General features: G+C 40.7%; 1 protein-coding gene across 1 annotated transcript in view; it reads right to left on the bottom strand.

The window, feature by feature from the left end:
• Positions 1 to 21,021, bottom strand: part of SLC2A13 (solute carrier family 2 member 13) — a 317,250-nt gene that overhangs the window by 139,885 nt on the left and 156,344 nt on the right. The window contains exon 4 of the mRNA XM_073328433.1: positions 7,291 to 7,399. Coding sequence (XP_073184534.1) covers positions 7,291 to 7,399 — 109 coding nt within the window. The remainder of the gene's footprint in view (positions 1 to 7,290; positions 7,400 to 21,021) is intronic.

Here is a 21,021-nt window from a genome sequence, read left to right on the forward strand (position 1 = left end):
ACATTTGCAGCACTCTATAGATAAATAGTAAGTGCCATTTAAAATAACCCATTCCATGTGATCTTCAAAGCAATTCAGAAGCATCACATGGGATATTAAAGTTTTTGATGTTCAAGGAGACTGGAAGTTACAACTGCTCTGGTGTGCAGCCTTTCGTATTTCAGAGGATGAGAGTATTATCCTCTACTTTATAGGAAAAATCAAAGTAGTTTATTCTACTGTAACTTATCTACAGTTCACTCTATAAAACTTGGTCCTCAACAAACACCACTCTCCTTCAGTCTGATACTTCCACTTCATAAGACGCAGAAAAATATTGATTTAGTTCAGATACAGCTATTTTCATGTGTAATTTGACACTACCTGCGATCAAACATATACCAAACAGAAAGCTAATAGTAAAATCCAATGTGATTTAAGTGAAGGTGCTGCAGTGCATTTGAGGGCAATGTCTTACTCCTTGTGTGCTCAGGACCATTTACATTAAAAGAAAAGGAAGAAGAATCATGAACAGTCACCTCAGCTTTTTAACATGAGCCGTATGTTTTCCTAATGGAAGAAACAAGAAAGCTTTTAAATGCTTCCCTCACTTTTCTGAATCCCACAGCCGAATACTCTGTTGTCAGGAAGTTTTCCTCATCTGCAACTTGAAGTTTTCCTTTTCTTAGTTTCATCTCATTTTACCTGTGCCACACTAAGTTTTTCTCTCACCTTGGTGTTTACACTCTTCATTTATCTGTGGGTTTACATCCCTCTCTGTTGGCACTTAGACAAGCTACACATATTTTCTGTAGCTCTTTAGGCCCCAACTCAGCAAAACCTTTAAGTATACTTTATTTTGAGCACATGAATAGTCTTGTTGAAATCTTGGCTGCATCACGGCCATACTCTTTCCTTTTGTCATCCCTCCAGGCCCTGCTAACAAAATGCACTCTCTTGTGGGGTGAACTTTATTCAAACTCCATATCTTATGATGAGGAGTAGCTGTCACAGCAGTGGAGCAAACAGACAAGTGGAACAAAAACTGAAATATGTGTGTTTTAGATCAAAAAGTCACTGCTTTTCCTGAGAGAGAGACTGTTTTCTAGTTTCCTAACGCAAAGGGAACAGATTCCCATTCAGGCGATGGCTACACTAGACAGCTTACAGCGTCGGAGCTGCACCAATGGAGCTGCGCCACTATAAGCTCCCTCGTGTAGCTGCTCTAAGCCAACAGGAGAGAGCTCTCTCATTGACTTAATTCATCCACCACTGAGCGGTAGTAGCTAGGTTGGCAGGAGAAGCTCTCCTACTTACATAGCGTTGTCCACAGCAGTGCTTACGTCGGTGTAACTTATGTCCCTCATGGGGATGACTTATTCACACCCGTGAGCGACAAAACTTATACTAACGTAAGTGGTGATATAGACATAGCCTAAGACAATGACAGTTGGTTTCAGACCTGTCAACCTGCTGCAACAGGCTACATTCCAGGCATTGGGAACTGGGACTGCAGTCTGGCTGGTGGGTCTGCTGCAAAAAGCGAGGCAACATGGAGTGTAGTGAAGTTATGTTATGCACACTAGACAAATTTTTAAAAACCGTCCATAACTAAGTGATTTAAAAAAAATAGTAAACTATTGAAGTCCCAGTGTTACTCTCCAATTACATCTTGAACTGTTGCAAACGTGATACAGCCCCTCTAAGTCTGCTGCAGCTACTGGAGAACATGGCCTTTTCAGAAAACAATCCTGGTTGTTTTTTTTCCCCCCCAAGAGGATAGGTGAGGGTTGGTTGTAAATGTTTTACTTTAAAAATATTCCTAATTGAAGATTATTAATTGGGTATAAACATTATTAGGATCATCAGTAAATTTCCACAGTGTCTTTAATAAATGTTTATCTGTACCATTACTCTGTGGACTGTCAGTCCAGTGTTTTATTTTTGAAGATAAATGGATATTAGAAGTAGTATTTCTTCACCCTTCCTCCTCCTACTGTAATGGAAGTCAGTTGTATACTCTTACCAAGTTAGCTACAATACTAGCAAATGCATTAGTAGAGGAAGCTTGCTTTCCCTCTGTTTGGATATAGTCATGTGAGTGGATGAGCACCTTCAACATCCCATTTAAGTTAACAGAAGCTGAGGGCTCACAGAACCTCACGTGATCAGACCCTATAACTGCAGTAGAGTGCATTGCAGAAGAGACTATTAAACCTGTCGAGAAATGCTTTTCTTTATTTTGTTAGATGTGTGTTAGACTTTTCTCCAATACCTACTCATCTTCAAAAGCATCCTGGCCTATTCCCATCTATCTCAAAATCTATGTCTTCTATGCAGTTTCTATTCTCTTTCTTTCATTTATACTCAGTGTGATATTTGTTCTCTTTTCATTTTCTTTTTAAATATTTCTAACTTTCCTTCGGTGTCTCTGTTTCTAAAACCTGTTTCTCTTTTTCCCCTCTTTTGTCTTTTCCATTTTTATCTCTTATTCTTAACTGCCTTATTTGACTCTGTTTTTCTTCTCTCTTTTTCTGTTGAGCTTTTCTTTCTTTGTTGTATTTTTTACTCTCTTGTTATATTTCTTGCCAGCTGGAAATTGATGCTTGTTTTTGTGATTTCATTTCTTGTTCTCTTGGTATTTTTTTTTTAATCAGTGCAAGCTTATTACGGACTGAAGATGTCTATGGACCAAGTCCAGACATAGATGTATTATGTATAATAGTTACATTTAATTTATTTGTTGGAAGGAGGTGGGGCACAAAAATACTTAATTAAATGAAGACAAGTGGCATGTTTATTAATTTGGACTAATAAAGATCAAACAGGCTTATGAAAATCCAAGGTAAAGTGGTAAAGAAACACAGAAGGACTTAAGCTCTGTTTGTTCAAATGGCTATTAGAAAAATTTATGAAACTGAAAAATACAATGTGGTTTAAGATGAAATCAAACAGCTCCTTGGCATTACATTTAAATTTCCATCTGGAAAACAAAATATTTTGTTTAGGCTTTATCTGGTCTGGTGCTCTCAAAATGTATCTTGTGGGGATAAGAGGAGAATCGAGATGAACCACTTGCCTCTAAAATACTAGATCAGAAATCAGGGCATTCCAGGACTAGTGTCTGTAAAATCTTCAAATATGTCTAAATCCCAAAAGGACTCTTTTGCAACAATATATCCTATGGTATCGGTTTCCTTGTCCCCTAAAAAGAACTTTTGGTCCTTGACATTTACTTTTCTAGTGACCAAATTCAGCATTCCAAAATTTACTCCACTCTGATTGAATCATTTGTCTGCTTAGACAGTCCGCTTTTTTGTTCCCGTTTTAGATCCATTTCCTTAATGGAGAGAACATTGTTCTGCATTCAGCTCTCACAGTTTCATGGTATGTCCACACTGCAATGAGACACCTGAGGCTGGCCCAGGCCAGGTGACTCAAGCTAAGACTCTATTTAATTGCAATATAGATGTTTGGGCTTGGGTTGGAGCCCGGGATCTCCAGCCCTGAAAGATGGGAGAGTCTCAGAGCTCAAGCTGCAGCCTGAGCCCAGAAGTCTATACTGCAATTAACCAGCCCTGCAGCCTGAGCACCACAAGCCCAAATCAGCTGACATGGACCAGCTACGAGTTTTTAACTGCAGTGCAGACATACCCACAATGGCTTTCTGCTTATGCTTACAGTTCTTGTCTGTCTGTGCAGCCGGATATGTTGTAGGAGTTTTGCTATCTGATACATGTAGATGTCATATGAACCTCTTTTTATATATGCTGTCAAACACGTCCATTTTACTATAGAATTTCTTAGCGAGAACAGAGTCGTTGGGAATTTTCACACGAGCCCATTTATCCCTTCCCTTTCTATTCCTCACCAAAAAGCAGCCTACTGAAAGTGACCATTTCTCTCCTGTAGCTATTATTGGGTTCTCCAAGTAAATTAGTTGTTTTTTTAAATTGGAAAATATATAGCAGAGTCCTAAACCTTTCAGCACCAAACCACTACAATACTTGTTGTTTGTATGTGTTTTTTAAATGTGTTTTTCAGAGTTCTCCTATTGTCCATTAGTCCTGGAACGCTCAACAACTCCACAAGATCTGTTTTGAAAGTAATCTTTCAGAACGTTTTCACAAGGTCTAATGAGCCTGGCAATTTTTTTCCTGCTTCGTAATCACCCAGTCTTTCTGATTCAAAACTTTTGTTTCTTTTACAGACACAGTAGTATACTTTTCAGTGCAAACACAGATATACGAAAGAGTGGTTATTATACTATTCCTCCAGCTTCTGCGCCTCTAAAATACAGTATTTTGAATTCACCTATTATCATTAATCTATCAGTAAACTACTAACTTTTTAGAAAAAAATTATAAGGCTTCTGGAGCTTTGTCTTCTTAAAAGGAGACACAGCTATACTGAATCTGTCATCTGACAAATGGTGGAAAGTCTCCAGCCAGAAGACTAGAACACAGTATACACTGCCATGAATGCTGCTACATTAAATCAACTGGTAAAAGAGTGCTCTGGCACTTCCGAGAAGGTGAAAAGCCAGCTTAACAGGCTACATGGAGATCTCTGCAGGGTAAGGGAAGCCCAGATAGCAATGAGCCAGAATTGTCAGCCCCTCTCCCCCAACAATAGAGGATGCTGGGGGATGGGAACATGCCAGAGTACTGCTGTGCTATGGTGAACCTCATCTGACAAAACAGCCTCATTGGGGCCCATTACCAGCCAAGGCAACTTCGAGGAGCACTAAGAAATAAAACCATCTTTGTTCCTCCAACCCTTCTGGCTGACTGCCACTTGCCACAGCTGCGGTAGTAGGTGTTTGTGAAACTAATATTAGGTCTGTTATAATTCCTTTCTAACTGGAACTATCGCTAAGTCACTTAGTGGAATATATCTAGGTTTACAAGAAGGTTTTACTATCGTTATTAACTGTTTGTGTTGTATCGTCTACCGTCCCAATCAGGAACAAAGGCCTCATTGTGATAGTGCTGTATGAACTTATGGTGAGAGACAATCCTTGCCCCCGTGAGCATACAATCTAATTTGAGATCAAACACAAAAAGAGTGCAAACAGCAAATAAAAAGGTTAGGAGGATGAGAACAATGAAAATAAGACCATGCAGTTACATAGATAGCTACTGCACAGACAGACAGTTCTTGAAGGTAACAATTTTTTAAAAAGAAAATTAAAAACTGTTATCCCCAATTTATTGTGCAACCAAACCATCAACAGATGTCCAATGTCCTGTATAAAGAAACTGCTTTCATGGGAAAATGTTCACGTAGCTTGCAAAATTTGTGAAATGAAAAGGGAAATCAACTATCCTGATTTTTTTAAAAAAAATGCTGGATACTGTAAATGATTATACGCTATTCTTTTATCAACACTTTTTAATGTGTTTATTAAAGGCATCTTTCTATGCAAAGTCTATAAAGTCCAGCTATATTGTATAGCAGTAATTTCTTCCACTCACACACTCACTATCAAATTAGGTCAATTACAAGCTGATTGTAAAAGCTATTGCATGGTAAAATGTTTGATCTGAACACATCTGCAATTTAGAAAAAGCAAAGTAAGCTACTATAGATCTTATGCCATTTCAATATATTTCTGCTGTAATGAAGTTTTGGATCTGTTGCAAATAAAATGATTCTCAAAAATCAAAAGTTTAACCATTTAACATTATATCCTGACACCGTATTCATGTGAACATTTTAAAGTATTATTATTCACGAATATATTCCGTATGCCCTTTTGCTCCTTCTTACCAGGATCTTGAAAGTTATAGTGCAGTTTAAAAAAAAAATCAAAGCGTATGCTTAATAAACTAGAAATGGGCTGAACACACCATGGTCCCCTTCATAAACAAAATGATATAGACAATTCACATATTAACATTCACATTCCTCTCCTTTACATTTCTAATATTCTGTCATATCCATTACGCAGTCCAGTTACACTCTACCCTTCCTATTATGGCCCCTGTATTTCTTTGATTATAATCACGCTTCTTTCTCTAGGTCAGGTCATAGGAGCATGTTCTTAGCAAGATGTGCAGACAGAACTCAAAACACTAATGAGTTACACATATTAAGTAGAGGATACACGCCACATTTTTATTTTCCCTTCTACAGGAGAAGAAACTGCCACTCTCATTGTAACTGTGGGTCTTCCAGATGACTGCCTTCATGAATCCACACTGCAGACAATGCTCAAACCTTGGGTGTGTGAGTTCAGTCTATTTCATCTAACCTGACAGCTCAAAGCAAAGGTTTCAAGGAGAGTATAAACTGACCTCTCAAATGAGTCTATTTTGTCTAAATTGTACAGCATTATGAAGAACTGCTGGCTTCTGGGACAGTGAGTCAGCCAAACCCTCTCTCTCTTACAGTATTCCAAGGTGATGACAGACTGTTTTCCACCTATACAAATACTGAGTTACTCATTTTCTAAGCTTACTGTTGTGCCAGAAGTTGAATCTTAAAAGCAGCTGCAGTACTATTAAGGCAGAAATGGACCATGATAATCATTTGTGACAATCTGTTGATGCAAAAGAGCATGAGGCTACTCTTCAGATTTTTCATGACAGTGAGAGTATCATGCATGGGTGTGTATGTTACAATGCATATTGTTTTTCAGTATGTGTTGGAGAAGGAAAGGAAAATGTTAGGAAGTGCTGGAGTGTCTTATCTCCAGAAATGTAGGTGTGTAGATGATGCGAAGGTAGCAAGGAATGCTGGAGACTTGCCCCTTAAATTATTTTCATGCTCCCAAAGATGTGAATTGATGGGGTGTGTCCTGACGCAACTTGCCCAGTCAAGCCAAATGAAGTTTTTGTTTGTCCTAATATTACACATAGATGTCTTTGAGGTAAAAATAAGGTAAAGATTCTGCAAATAGAACATTGTTAGCAATTTGTTGATGCTTAGGCTGGAGTAGAGTCCAGCCCAGTCAACCAGAGAAGTATGGGGTCTGCAATAGAGAGAGTAGTAAAGTGCACAGTAATAAAATCCAATAAAGTACATGAGACTGATTATGGCATATAGAAAATCTGTGCAGGATGTTTTACACCAACATCTTTCTGACCATAACCATGATGCAAAGAAATCAACATCTAATTTTAAATAATAGCTCACCATCATTAAATTATTGATACTCAAAATATGGTATACTTGTGATGTTCCATACATATAATATCCAATTTAATGATTCAGAACCCCATTAATATTCAGCCTAAAAGCCAAACGTTGAAAAACCTCATGAAATGTTATTCCAATATTTTATCAAAAGGATGAACAGATACTTACATGACTGTGTTAATGCCTGACAGTTGTTGGAACATCTGTAGACCACAACCCACAATTAAAGCTCTTCGAGTTGGAGAGTAGGTCAGCATTCTGCAAATCACAGGTCCAGCTTTAAAAACAGAAAAGCACAAAATGTATTATTATCCCACCAGTTCAGTACTCCCAGTTAGGACACACTTCCTCCTCATTTTCACCAAATTCAGAATATTTTGTTCATACTTAGTAGAATGCATAAAATGGGAAACTAGACCAAATAGGAGACTTTCAGGGGTCTAAGGCCCAAAATGCAACTATTTTTTTAAAAAAAATTCAGTTATAAACCAATAAATCTTGTTGATTACAAGAGGTTCATTTGCTTATGCAAATTTAGATTACGAACGTCTGCTGATATTAACACAGACCATGAAACTAAATGAGTATGCTCTGCCACTGTTCGTATTCAGATTTTGCAATCAAAATGCATCTCCAAATCCCATTGACTTCATTTGTATAGTGATTGCAGGTGAGGATGTGTTTAGGAACTCACTGGGTTTCTGCTCTCCAGCATAAGGAGCACAAGTTAATTCACAAAAACTTTCCCACACTTCTCTAGCATCCTTCATATGTGGAACGGTAAAAGAGGAGCAAATGATTTAGTCAAAGTAACTTTGTGCTCCATAAGGAGGACAGAAACATGTCTGCCAAACAGAAAACTGTTCTTTCCCTGACAAGTTTAATTTTAAAGTGTAAGTGTCCTAAAAACAATGTGATAAAGAAAGCTATAACATGAAAACAAACAAAAAAGACAAGGAGTACTTGTGGCACCTTAGAGACTAACCAATTTATTTGAGCATAAGCTTTCGTAAGCTACAGCTCACTTCATCGGATGCATACTGTGGAAAATACGGAAGATGTTTTTATACATACAAACCATGAAAAAATAGGTGTTTACCACTACAAAAGGTTTTCTCTCCCCCCGCCCCACTCTCCTGCTGGTAATAGCTTATCTAAAGTGATCACTCTCCTTACAATGTGTATGATAATCAAGGTGGGCCATTTCCAGCACAAAGCCAGAAGAGTTCCCAGAAGTCACCTACTACAGGACAGGCCTAACAAAGAAAATAACAGAACGCCACTAGCCGTCACCTTCAGCCCCCAACTAAAACCCCTCCAATGCATTATTAAGGATCTACAACCTATCCTGAAGGATGACCCAACACGCTCACAAATCTTGGGAGACAGGCCAGTCCTTGCCTACAGACAGCCCCCCAACCTGAAGCGAATACTCACCAGCAACCACATACCACACAACAGAACCACTAACCCAGAAACCTATCCTTGCAACAAAGCCCGTTGCCAACTGTGCCCACATATCTATTCAGGGGACACCATCACAGGGCCTAATCACATCAGCCACACTATCAGAGGCTCGTTCACCTACACATCTACCAATGTGATATATGCCATCATGTGCCAGCAATGCCCCTCTGCCATGTACATTGGTCAAACTGGACAGTCTCTACGTAAAAGAATAAATGGACACAAATCAGATGTCAAGAATTACAGCATTCATAAACCAGTCGGAAAACACTTCAATCTCTCTGGTCACGCGATTACAGACATGAAAGTTGAGATATTACAACAGAAAAACTTCAAAACCAGACTCCAGTGAGAGACTCTTGAATTGGAATTAATTTGCAAATTGGATACAATTAACTTAGGCTTGAATAGAGACTGGGAGTGGCTAAGTCATTATGTAAGGTAACCTATTTCCCCTTGTTTTTCCTACCTACACCCCCCCCCCCCCCCGTTCCTCAGATGTTCTTGTTAAACCCTGGATTTGTGCTGGAAATGGCCCAACTTGATTATCATACACATTGTAAGGAGAGTGATCACTTCAGATAAGCTATTACCAGCAGGAGAGTGGGGTGGGGGGAGAGAAAACCTTTTGTAGTGGTAAACACCCATTTTTTCATGGTTTGTATGTATAAGAACATCTTCTGTATTTTCCACAGTATGTATCCAATGAAGTGAGCTGTAGCGCACGAAAGCTTATGCTCAAATAAATTGGTTAGTCTCTTAGGTGCCACAAGTCCTCCTTTTCTTTTTGTGAATACAGACTAACACAGCTGTTACTCTGAAACCAAACAAAAAAAGAGTGTATAATACTTGATTCCATTTGTTAACAGAATGAGTTTGTGCCCGTAATGCCATTAATCAGAATATATTCTGATCCTAATTATATTTTACACATATACATTATATATGGTATACCTACATATAGCACCTAATAAAAATTAAGATAGGCATAAGAATCAAAATGGATTCAATCAAAGGAATAATGCACAAAAAGCTCAACAAAAATAATCAGTTCTGACATACTCAAGGTTCTAAGCTTCATAGGTTTATTTCTACATTTTCCTCACTGTGTCTCCTCGAAATGTTGCTCTTGATTAACAATTAGCATGAACTGTGGAAATCTCTTGTGAAATGAATGGCTTTTAACTAACAAAGTAAAAAAATTTCAATACTCTGATATAAATATGGTTCCGATTCAGCGAAGCTGGATATTTGTAAATAGTTTCAACAACTGAATTATGAAACAAGTTCAAAGAGAATCTCTTATTAAAAGCTGGTCAAACCTGTCTAGGCAAGAGCCACTTTCAACAACTTTAAAAATAATATATTTTTTTGTTGACACCCCACTTGTAGTCATCAACCAACTACTTCTACATCATTAAAAGAAGAAGATTCATGGTCCAGCATAGGAGAAAACAAAATTTACAGAATTAATGAAAAGACACTAAAATAGAAGGCTAACAAGAGCTCAAGTCTTACCTTTAAAATGTTTCATCAGATAAATTCAGTAAATTTGTTTGTAATTTTTCATGTTTTTGACCTAGAGTCACAAATATGACATCCAAATTATCATTCTGCTTTTGCAGCTATGCTGAAGATAGAAGGTTTATCACAAATCTGTGCCAGGGCAATTGCACATCTGATTAGATATAAACAAAATTAAAGATTTTCCTTTCATAAAATTCATAGCTTTTGGCAAAATAAACCAATAAAGTGACTGAATAAATAAAATGCATCATTAATCTCAGTATTACAGAAGCTTTGCAAACCTAAGACAATCCAAAGAAACAAATTGACTGAGCATCTGTAAAACAGATGCTTTTAAAAAGATATTGAGTGTGATTCTGATTCTTATGTTATTTAAAACCAACTGGCTTTAATTGTTTTCAGTATTTTGCATTGTGTATGTCTCCTGCCAGCAAAATAAAAGGTGCTCTTGAACAGTACCAGCCAGCAATTTACTAGAATACTTTTCAGATAAGATGTACGATATTAAATAGTAGAGAGGAGATGTCCCTGGGTGGGGGAGAGGTGGGCTGCATCTGTCTATTAACAGCATGGTCTCACTTCAGGCAACCAAGTTTGTAAATATTCATGTCAAGGTGTTTCAGAGTCAGATATCATTAGTAAGGACAATACTAGACTTCTGTCATGAGAAAAAGTCCAGACACAGAGAAGAAACATTTAATGTTTCTGAGGAAACACTCTGCTTAATTGATTAAATGAAAGAATCCTATACTGACTTTAGATCTTCATGCAAATACGACCTCTGCTAAAATGGAATTGGTGAACTTATTTAGAGTGATGGTCTCAGATAAGTGAGAGACTGATGAAGAAAAAAGGATGATGGCATCATCAGAAATCAAGTCACTGGCTAGGACATCACAGGAAATAAAAATGCACCACATATGATGTTATGACCTAAATACTTGCCCTTCCAGGGTCTGACCTACCGCCTTCTGCTCCAACCACCAACTGAAGGCTCATCTTATCTACAGAGATTTCGGTGTTTGGCCTGGAACCCCTAAACCAATGACTGATAAATATTGACACCCCAAAAATGACAAAGAAACACAATTACAAGCATGAAAAATCTGTGAGAGAGAGACAGAGAGAGGAGAAGGGGGATTTCAAAATACATACAAAGAGATCTATAAAGGAAAAATGGATGTTTGTGGAAAAGTCCTCTTAGAATTTAAGTGGTCACCAAAAACATCTCAACGTTTTTTTAATTAGAAGGAGACGCTTCCCAAATTGTTCAGATCTTCCTGAGGCCCTTCTTACCTACAGAAGGAAATCAAAGGGATTTGGTATGTGGCTCAGAACCCATAAACCAATTACTTATATGTGGCACCCCCCTTTAGAAGTGAAAAAGAACTGCATCTAAAATAGTGAAATTGTGGTGTAAGTTTTAGGCATAAAAATAGGAGATGGCAGAGTTAAGATGACTACCCACAAGGGGGGCGCTAAATTAAGGTTGCACAGGCAGTATGATAGTCTTTAATTACATGATCATAAACTAGATGCCCCAAATGGACCTGCTCTGGAGATGAATCAGGGTTGTGTAGTGAAGGAGATTTGTCTATAGCTCCCCTGCTTCATTTGTTACAGAAGTTGGACGGTACTGAGTGAATGGGACAGGGGAGAAAAAAGATGGTTTCATGTTTACAGCAAGTTGAATACTGCCCTAGAAAACTGGATTCTATACCTGGCTCTGCCAAAGAGTTCCTATGCAATTCTAGGCAAGTCATTTAAATCAGACATTTCACAGGTGGTCACTAACTATGTTGCTCCTCCAGATGAATGAATTGAGATTCTAGAGTCCAATCTGCAGAAGTGCTGGGTTCTCAGCTGTAGTTAATGGGAGTTGGGCTTTTACTATAGAAGAGTTATAAAATGCTAAGTACATTGAAAAATCTGGATCTAGTTGTCTCAAATTGATCACCCAAAATTAGTGAATACTTTTGACCTTAATCTCTGTGGCTCAGTTCCCCATCTGTAAAATGGAGATAATAATACCTCCTCATCTCAAATTCATTGATATTTGTGATTCGCTGACGATGTGCACCATAGCAAAGCCCAAGAAGAAATTCATCATTCTGTCTTCACAGCAGTGTTTGAAAGTGTGCAATAAATAAGGTATGGGGACTTCCACTGAACAATGAGAGAACAAAATAACATGACCACTGTCCATCCTGTCCACACAATGCAATCATCTAATGACTGCATCACAATGCATATGCACAAGGGGGCTGAAATAAGAAAGCACAGACAACCTTAATTCTGGCATTTCGTGACTTTGGAGTGCTTGATTTCACAACTTTAACAATATTAAATGCAGTTGTGTGTGTGTAAATTTGTAGGCTTTTCAAAGAGAAAACAGAAAAAAAAATTCCACCACATGGCATCAGATTGACACCCTAATGGTTTATCAGCAGTAGTGGAAACATTAGCTTCACCACATAGACCTCTTTCACTTGAGGTAGGGGAGTGACTGACAGCAGTACCAGGTTCTCAGTTTCCGTGGGACCAGCACTGGAGGGGGAGGGGACACACACTTTGCCAATGGGTTTTGCAGCTATTTGTTGACAACAGAGGAATGGTGAGATTCAGGAATCTTGGGTTCCTTTCCAATCTCTGGAGAGGCGTGTGCTCTAGTGGTCACAGACCCTTCAGCCTGTTCTTCCCAAGCTTGACCCTCTTTGACCCATCCTTTCCCACTATTTCTGTTCCAATCCTGTCCCTTCCCTACCCAGCTCCTCAACCCAGTCCTGGTCTCCTTGCCCAGCCATTCCTAGTCTCCCTCTGTGAACTTCCCTGTCCCAGTCTCCCCCAACATCTAGTCCTCTCCACACTCCCAGTCTTCCTGCCCAAGCTTTTCATCCAATCTCACTTCTCCCCTAGGTCCTTGTACAAATCTTTTTGCTCTGTCAGTCCGTTTCCCCCACAACCATCTTCAATCCTCATCAGATCTGTCTCCCCTCCCCCTCACTTTTTTCACCCACTGGTTTTCAGTCCCACTCTCCTTATCCAGCCAGTTCCAGTCACTCTTCAACACCAAATCCCCATCCCAGTTTCCCTCTCCCCACTACCAGCCTCCAGTCTCAGTCTTCCCCACACGCAACTTCTTTGTTCCAATCTACTCTTGCAAGTCCATCTTTTCTCACCCTCTGCATTTAATTTAGACAACTTCCTCCTCTGTGCTGCCCAGGCTTAGCATGGTGGGCATTTGGAGCACAGGAGAGAGACTCCCTCTTTTCAGTTCTGGTGCCTGGATCTCGACCCAGACCTGACACAGTCCCCTAAGGATAGCCCATAGCAGCAATTGTAAGAAAAGTCTTCCTCAGCCCTGGGCTGGAGCATGCCCAGTGCACATGGAAACTTCAGAGATTTTAGCTCTTCTACCCTTCTACTGAGCATGCAAACTGATTTTTGAAAGTCTTATAACTGGGCCAAATTTCAGTTGATTTTCGTAGGGACAGCAAGGCATCCCTGAAACAAGAGCCATGCCCCTGGCTAATTTCAGTTCCCTTCTCCAAACATGGAGTCACTAGAGATTTTCAAAGAAAAGGTCACCAGAATTTTTTAGGGTAGGCAAAACTCTGTATTTTTCCCTAAGCTCCTCCCATCACCAACTGCCAATTACATCACATTGGGGTGTTTTGCGTTAATACTTAAATTCTAAGAATTTTTTTTATAAACCTTCCTTTTTAACTTTACAGAACCTCTCTCTCACACACCCAGCTTTTTATGCTTTTAGCTGTGTTTCTTCATCATTTGCATCAGTCATTATCAGTCACTGGTTTAAAGGGTACTACTGGTTTCCCTCCCAAAGTGAGGAAGGCACTGGGGAGGTAAAAAGGGCTTGGTTAGGCCCCTCTCTAATTAATCATGTGGGAAAACACATTGGGTCATTTTAGTTAACTTTTGGATTTACTAACAAAGTAAAGTTGTTGGTTTAGGGTTGTGGGCTACATCCTGCATCTTACTTCCTTCTCTTTTTCAGTAAGGAGACCCTTAAAGAGCTGATAGGGTATTGTTCAGGGTCTCCCTTACCCCAGTGTTTTTGTACTTCATGTGACAATTCCACTAAGCCAATCTGATTTCTTACGGTGATTGTGTAAAGTACGGAAATTTGTGAGTATTCTGCCTGGTCACAAGAATGTAGAGGCAGAGCAGAAAGACAACAAAACATGGCTATGATTACAACCAGAGTGGGCCATCAAATAACAAATGAGAAGCTGGAAACCTGATAGTCACTTAACATCATGATTTTGGAAGACAATTTATTTCAAGATCAAGACAAAAGTTACAACAATCTCAGTTTTCAGCCCTGGAAGCATCCTAATAGAAGGAGAGGTATCAGGGAGCTATGGAGAAAAGGGGGCTGAGAAGGTCAAAAATATTTTCAATGAATGATTTTTCAAGTAAAACCAAAATGTGGAAGGTTGCTGTGTTGCCAACTCTAGCAATTTTATCTTGAGTCTCACAGTACTTGATGTTTCACTTAAAGCTCCTGGAGACACAGGATTATGTGAGACTCAGCTTTAAAAAAGTAAAAATAAAAGCTTCTAGACCTCATGACTGTGGAGAAAAGTTTGAAAATGTGACCCATGCGCACCCTACAGACTCAAAGACCAGAAAGCAAAAAAACCTCTCAAATTATTCTTATTTTAATCTCATGATTTTTAAGATAATCTCATGATTTTGCGGGGCCTGCATCATGAGTTTTGAACATTTAGAGCTGGCATAGAGTGTATATTTGGGTGAATTTTTGGATATTTTATCTGCCTTTTTCTCATACCCTTGTAGAAAGAAAACAATTGAAAATCCACCAGCAGCAACCTGGTGTGTGGGAACCTGGGGATCCTCAGACCACTATCTTATTAGTATTGTCCCTGACAAAATTTCACACTATCTGGCAACTATCATAGGAGACTGGGCAATGCAAAGTTATTAGCAGAGTCTTCATCCGTCTCTTGCCAAGTAATTTAGGCAGCACCTTGTAGCAACAGCTTAAAAAAATGGAAGCCTGCATCAACATTACTCTGCAGTTACTAGAAGGAATATTTCCAAGGAAGCAAGGGCATGGAACAGTAAGATAGCCTCCTCTCAGCTGTTTAACATAAATAATCTCAACTTGTAGAGTTGTTCCTCTGACCAAATCTTATCATGACACCAAACCATGTCCTTTCTTCTATCTATATAGAGCAATACAGGAATTATCCTATCCAGAGACATAAGGCAAGAAGGAAAATGCTTTTCTCTCTCTCTCTTTCCTAGCTACTGAGGATGGAAGACAGGTGTGTGTTTGTCTCTTTTTTTGCTCCTCCCCACATAAAACGATTGCTATTACCCCATTTCCTGTGGCAGCTTCCACACCCTCTTCTCCAGCATCATCAGCTCTGCTGTTCATGCTTTTTAACAGGTACCCAGTGCTCTGCTCCCTAGCCTCCCCTACTACACAACAGCCAGAGAAGGTGAGAACACCCATAACTACCACTCTGAGCTCAACACGAGGCATACATGCTCAACCAGAACTTGCTGTGCACTGCTGTAGTTTCCAAAGTACATGTGTTAGAGAACAATATAAGAAAGGCCATACTGGGTCAGACCAAAAGTCCATCCAGCCCAGTATCCTGTCTGCTGACAGTGGCCAATGCCAGGTGCCCCAGAGGAAGTGAACCGAACAGGTAATGATCAAGTGATCTCTCTCCTGCCATCTATCTACACCCTCTGACAAACAGAAGCTAGGGACACCATTCCTTACCCATCCTGGCTAATAGCCATTAATGGACTTAACCTCCATGAATTTATCCAGTTCTCTTGTAAACCCTGTTATAGTCCTAGCCTTCACAACCTCCTCAGGCAAGGAGTTCCACAGGTTAACTATGCGCTGTGTGAAGAAGAACTTCCTTTTATTTGTTTTAAACCTGCTGCCCATTAATTTCATTGGGTGGCCCCTAGTTCTTATATTATGGGAACAAGTAAATAACTTTTCCTTATTCACTTTCTCCACACCACTCATGATTTTATATACCTCTATCATATCCTTCCTTAGTCTCCTCTTTTCCAAGCTGAAAATTCCTGGCCTCTTTAATCTCTCCTCATATGGGACCTGTTCCAAATCCCTAATCATTTTAGTTGCCCTTCTCTGAACCTTTTCTAATGCCAGTATATCTTTTTTGAGATGAGGAGACCACATCTGTATGCAGTACTCAAGATGTGGGTGTACCACGGATTTATATAAAGGCAATAAGATATTTTCCATCTTATTCTCTATCCCCTTTTTAATGATTCCTAACATCCCGTTTGCTTTTCTGACTGCCGCTGAGCACTGCATGGACGTCTTCAGAGAACTATCCACGATGACTCCAAGATCTCTTTCCTGATTAGCTGTAGCTAAATTAGCCCCCATCATATTGTATGTATAGTTGGGGTTATTTTTTCCAATGTGCATTACTTTACATTTATCCACATTAAATTTCATTTGCCATTTTGTTGCCCAATCACTTAGTTTTGTGAGATCTTTTTAAAGTTCTTCACAGCCTGCTTTGGTCTTAACTATCTTGAGCAGTTTAGAATCATCTGCAAACTTTGCCACCTCACTGTTTACCCCTTTCTCCAGACATTTATGAATAAGTTGAATAGGATTGGTCCTATGATTGAACCTTGGGGAACACCACTAGTTACCCCTCTCCATTCTGAAAATTTACCATTTATTCCTACCCTAACAGTCAGCACTGTTGCCATACAATAGGTAAGAGAGGAATAAAATTAGAGGATCCCCAAACCACACCTTACCTCACAACAGAACAAGTAGGATGCAGTAAGGAACATCAATGTGCCAGAGGCCTCAGCCCATGTGAGGCCCTGCTCCAGCAGGAGGAGCTCAAAGAGAAACCTTAGCGCCCCCAAGCTTCTTGCTCTTTAGTCAGGAGCAGCAGCAGGAGGCTGCCCTATCAGATTCCTTGTCACTGGACAGTCAGACTTGAACTCTGGTCATTTTCCACATGTTGATTGGTTGGGTGCAGTGACATCTTCCTGATCTTCTAACCTACATCCCTCAGCATCAGAGCCTTATTCCCCCTGGCCACACTGGTCCTCTCCACCCACCCCAGAGTTTCCCCCTCTCCCTCAATTGTCCTCCACTCTCCCCTCCCATTTTTTCCTTCACACTCATCCGTCCCTATCATTCCCCTCCTCTCCACCTTTACCCCACCATGCCCTCCCCTGTAAACAAAAATCACTCATGTTAAAACTTAAACCATGGAAGTACCAAGATGTGATACAAGCCTTGTGCTTATCACCTCCCTGACCACTTTGGTCTTTTTCCTTCACCCCTTTTCTCTGGTGTGATAAATTCAGGACAGACAGCTGCAAGAGCAGGGTAGAAAACAATCCCAGAAGGGTAAAAGACCCTCCTCCCTATCAACGGAGAAGGGGTGACTACAGGTCAATCAGATTCAGCTAAGAAGGGGTTACCAGAAATCAATTAGGGTCAGATGAGAGGGGGTTACCTGAGGGCAATTAGGATCAGCTGATTCCAACTAAGGGCTGCATGAGACCTTTTTAAACCCTCCCCTATGGGGGGGGGGGAGAAGAGTAGTCAAGCTGCCAGTAGTTGAGGCGCAGCAAGACAGCAAGCCTCACCAGGAGGGGAGGCTGCATTCCCTCTCCTAAGGGAGAAAAACAAGCCTAAAAGACTGGCTAAGAGAAGGAGCGGACTGCCCCTGTGCAGCCAAGAGGAACTGTTTTACACCAAGCCTGTCACGCCAAGGCTAAAAACAGTTGAGGCTAGTGAGACTGAGAAGGTGCCTTGCCACACTGGGCAGGGACAATCTTCTAGGCAGGAACTTTGCACACTTGGCACAACTGTATTTAAATAACAGCAAATACACCAGTTGTGTATTTACTGAGTTGGAGGATAACGTCACATTGCCCAGCTCAGAACTATTTTCTTCTAGGGAGTAGATGGTCAGGACGCAATTGGTCAGGTATGGAACAAAAACGTGGGGAGGTTGGCAGAACTCCAGAAACAAAACCCTGGGAAGGCTGGTAGACCTCCAGCAGCAAACAGATTTTTCTATTTTAATAGCGAGTTGGGTTGGCCTCCTGGGAATCCTGAAAACAAAGACACTTTATTTTGTCAGTGAAGAAAAAGTAAAAAAAAAAAAAATCTATCCTTTGATAACATATTATTTGAGTTGAAGCTTTGTTCATGGAAAATCTAAAGCCATTGAGCACATCCACAAAGAAGGGGGCAGATGCATCTCTTAATAATGCTTTTAAGTAGGACAAGAAGTAGAATCAAGTAGGGAAACAAGACAGGGCAGAAATAAAGAAAAGAATATTTTGGCCTCATAGGACATTCTTTCTGGAAAGTACAAACTACTGTAATAAAAGCCTTCAAAACCACAGAAATGATGATGAAACAGACAGTGCACAGACAAAAGGGACAATTAAAATGATACCACAGGGAGCTGAGAGAAGTTGCTATGAGCGTGAAAAGGCAATGAACTGGACAGGTGAAAGCAGAGGCTTCTGTTTGTGATGCTAGCTTGTCAGCTCCTTCAGAGACAAGAGAGATGAACACCATAATATGGTAACTCTGTGAAATTTAATTTTTAAGACTACTGATAAACAACGTATAAACTGTATGTATATGTAATGCCAACAGACCCCGGTCGTCGGGATTGAACCTGAGACCTCTGGAGCTTAGTGCAGGAGTATCTATTGCATGAGCTAAAAGCCAACTGCCTATTAGTTAAGGCTGTAGAGCTGACTCATTTCTCATCTCTCTCTTCTACATGGTGTCAGTGCCACTAACTGGGACAGACCACCACATCAGGAGGAGTGTGGGTCACATGTGCACTTTCTACTTTCCTTATGGCTTTCCTAAATATCTTTTCATGAGGGAAAGAGTTATAAAAAAGACAAATTTAGTGTAGAAAAAGTTTATAATGTGATTTAAAAGAGACGATACTGAAGTATATCACGCACCATTTATCAGTATGTTGGAATTAAAAAATGTTTCTACTTCTGGACTTAAATGTAGTGAAGGAATTTGGGGAAAATCCCAAACAGATTGAATTTCATAATAGAGAGATGTTTTTAAATGACTTTTGAGATATTTCAGATATACACCTCTATAATATGCTGTGCCCTGCTTCAGTGCAGGGATGGCTCTGGGGACATGAGTATTAGTACTAGGAAGTTCTTGTCAGCAAGTTAAAGTAGTATGGGCTGGATGATTGCACTATAAGGTGGGTAGAAAGTTGGCTAGATTGTCAGGCTCAACGGGTAGTGATCAATGGCTCCATGTCTAGTTGGCAGCCGGTGTCGAGTGGAGTGCCCCAGGGGTCGGTCCTGGGGCCGATTTTGTTCAATATCTTCATTAATGATCTGGAGGATGGTGTGGATTGCACTCTCAGCAAATTTGCGGATGATACTAAACTGGGAGGAGTGGTAGATACGCTGGAGGGCAGGGATAGGATACAGAGGGACCTAGACAAAGTGGAGGATTGGGCCAAAAGAAATCTGATGAGGTTCAATAAGGATAAGTGCAGGGTCCTGCACTTAGGACAGAAGAACCCAATGCACAGCTACAGACTAGGGACCGAATGGGTAGGCAGCAGTTCTGCGGAAAAGGACCTAGGGGTGACAGTGGACGAGAAGCTGGATATGAGTCAGCAGTGTGCCCTTGTTGCCAAGAAGGCCAATGGCATTTTGGGATGTATAAGTAGGGGCATAGCAAGCAGATCTAGGAAGAAGGATAAAGGAGTTGGAGGCGCAAGTGGTGTTCTCGTCCATCCTCTCCGTGGAAGGAAAAGGCCTAGGTAGGGACCGTCGAATCGTGGAAGTCAACGAATGGCTACGCAGGTGGTGTCGGAGAGAAGGCTTTGGTTTCTTTGACCATGGGATGGTGTTCCTTGAAGGAGGAGTGCTGGGCAGAGACGGGCTCCATCTTACGAAGAGAGGGAAGAGCATCTTTGCCAGCAGGCTGGCTAACCTAGTGAGGAGGGCTTTAAACTAGGTTCACCGGGGGAAGGAGACCAAAGCCCTGAGGTAAGTGGGAAAGCAGGATACCGGGAGGAAGCACAGGCAGGAATGTCTGTGAGAGGAGGGCTCCTGCCTCATACTGGGAATGAGGGGTGATCAACAGGTTATCTCAAGTGCTTATATACAAATGCACAAAGCCTTGGAAACAAGCAGGGAGAACTGGAGGTCCTGGTGATGTCAAGGAACTATGACGTGATCGGAATAACAGAGACTTGGTGGGATAACTCACATGACTGGAGTACTGTCATGGATGGTTATAAACTGTTCAGGAAGGACAGGCAGGGCAGAAAAGGTGGGGGAGTAGCACTGTATGTAAGGGAGCAGTATGACTGCTCAGAGCTCCGGTATGAAACTGCAGAAAAACCTGAGTGTCTCTGGATTAAGTTTAGAAGTGTGTGCAACAAGAGTGATGCAGTGGTAGGAGTCTGCTATAGACCACCGGACCAGGGGGATGAGGTAGATGAGGCTTTCTTCTGGCAGCTCACGGAAGCTACTAGATCGCATGCCCTGATTCTCATGGGTGACTTTAATTTTCCTGATATCTGCTGGGAGAGCAATACAGCGGTGCATAGACAATCCAGGAAGTTTTTGGAAAGAGTAGGGGACAATTTCCTGGCGCAAGTACTAGAGGAGCCAACTGGGGGGGCGCTTTTCTTGACCTGCTGCTCACAAACCGGGTAGAATTAGTGGGGGAAGCAAAAGTGGATGGGAATCTGGGAGGCAGTGACCATGAGTTGGTTGAGTTCAGGATCCTGACGCAGGGAAGAAAGGTAAGCAGCAGGATACAGACCCTGGACTTCAGGAAAGCAGACTTTGACTCCCTCAGGGAAC

This window comes from Lepidochelys kempii, chromosome 1, assembly GCF_965140265.1.
Source record: "Lepidochelys kempii isolate rLepKem1 chromosome 1, rLepKem1.hap2, whole genome shotgun sequence".
Classification (NCBI taxonomy): Eukaryota; Metazoa; Chordata; order Testudines; family Cheloniidae; genus Lepidochelys; species Lepidochelys kempii.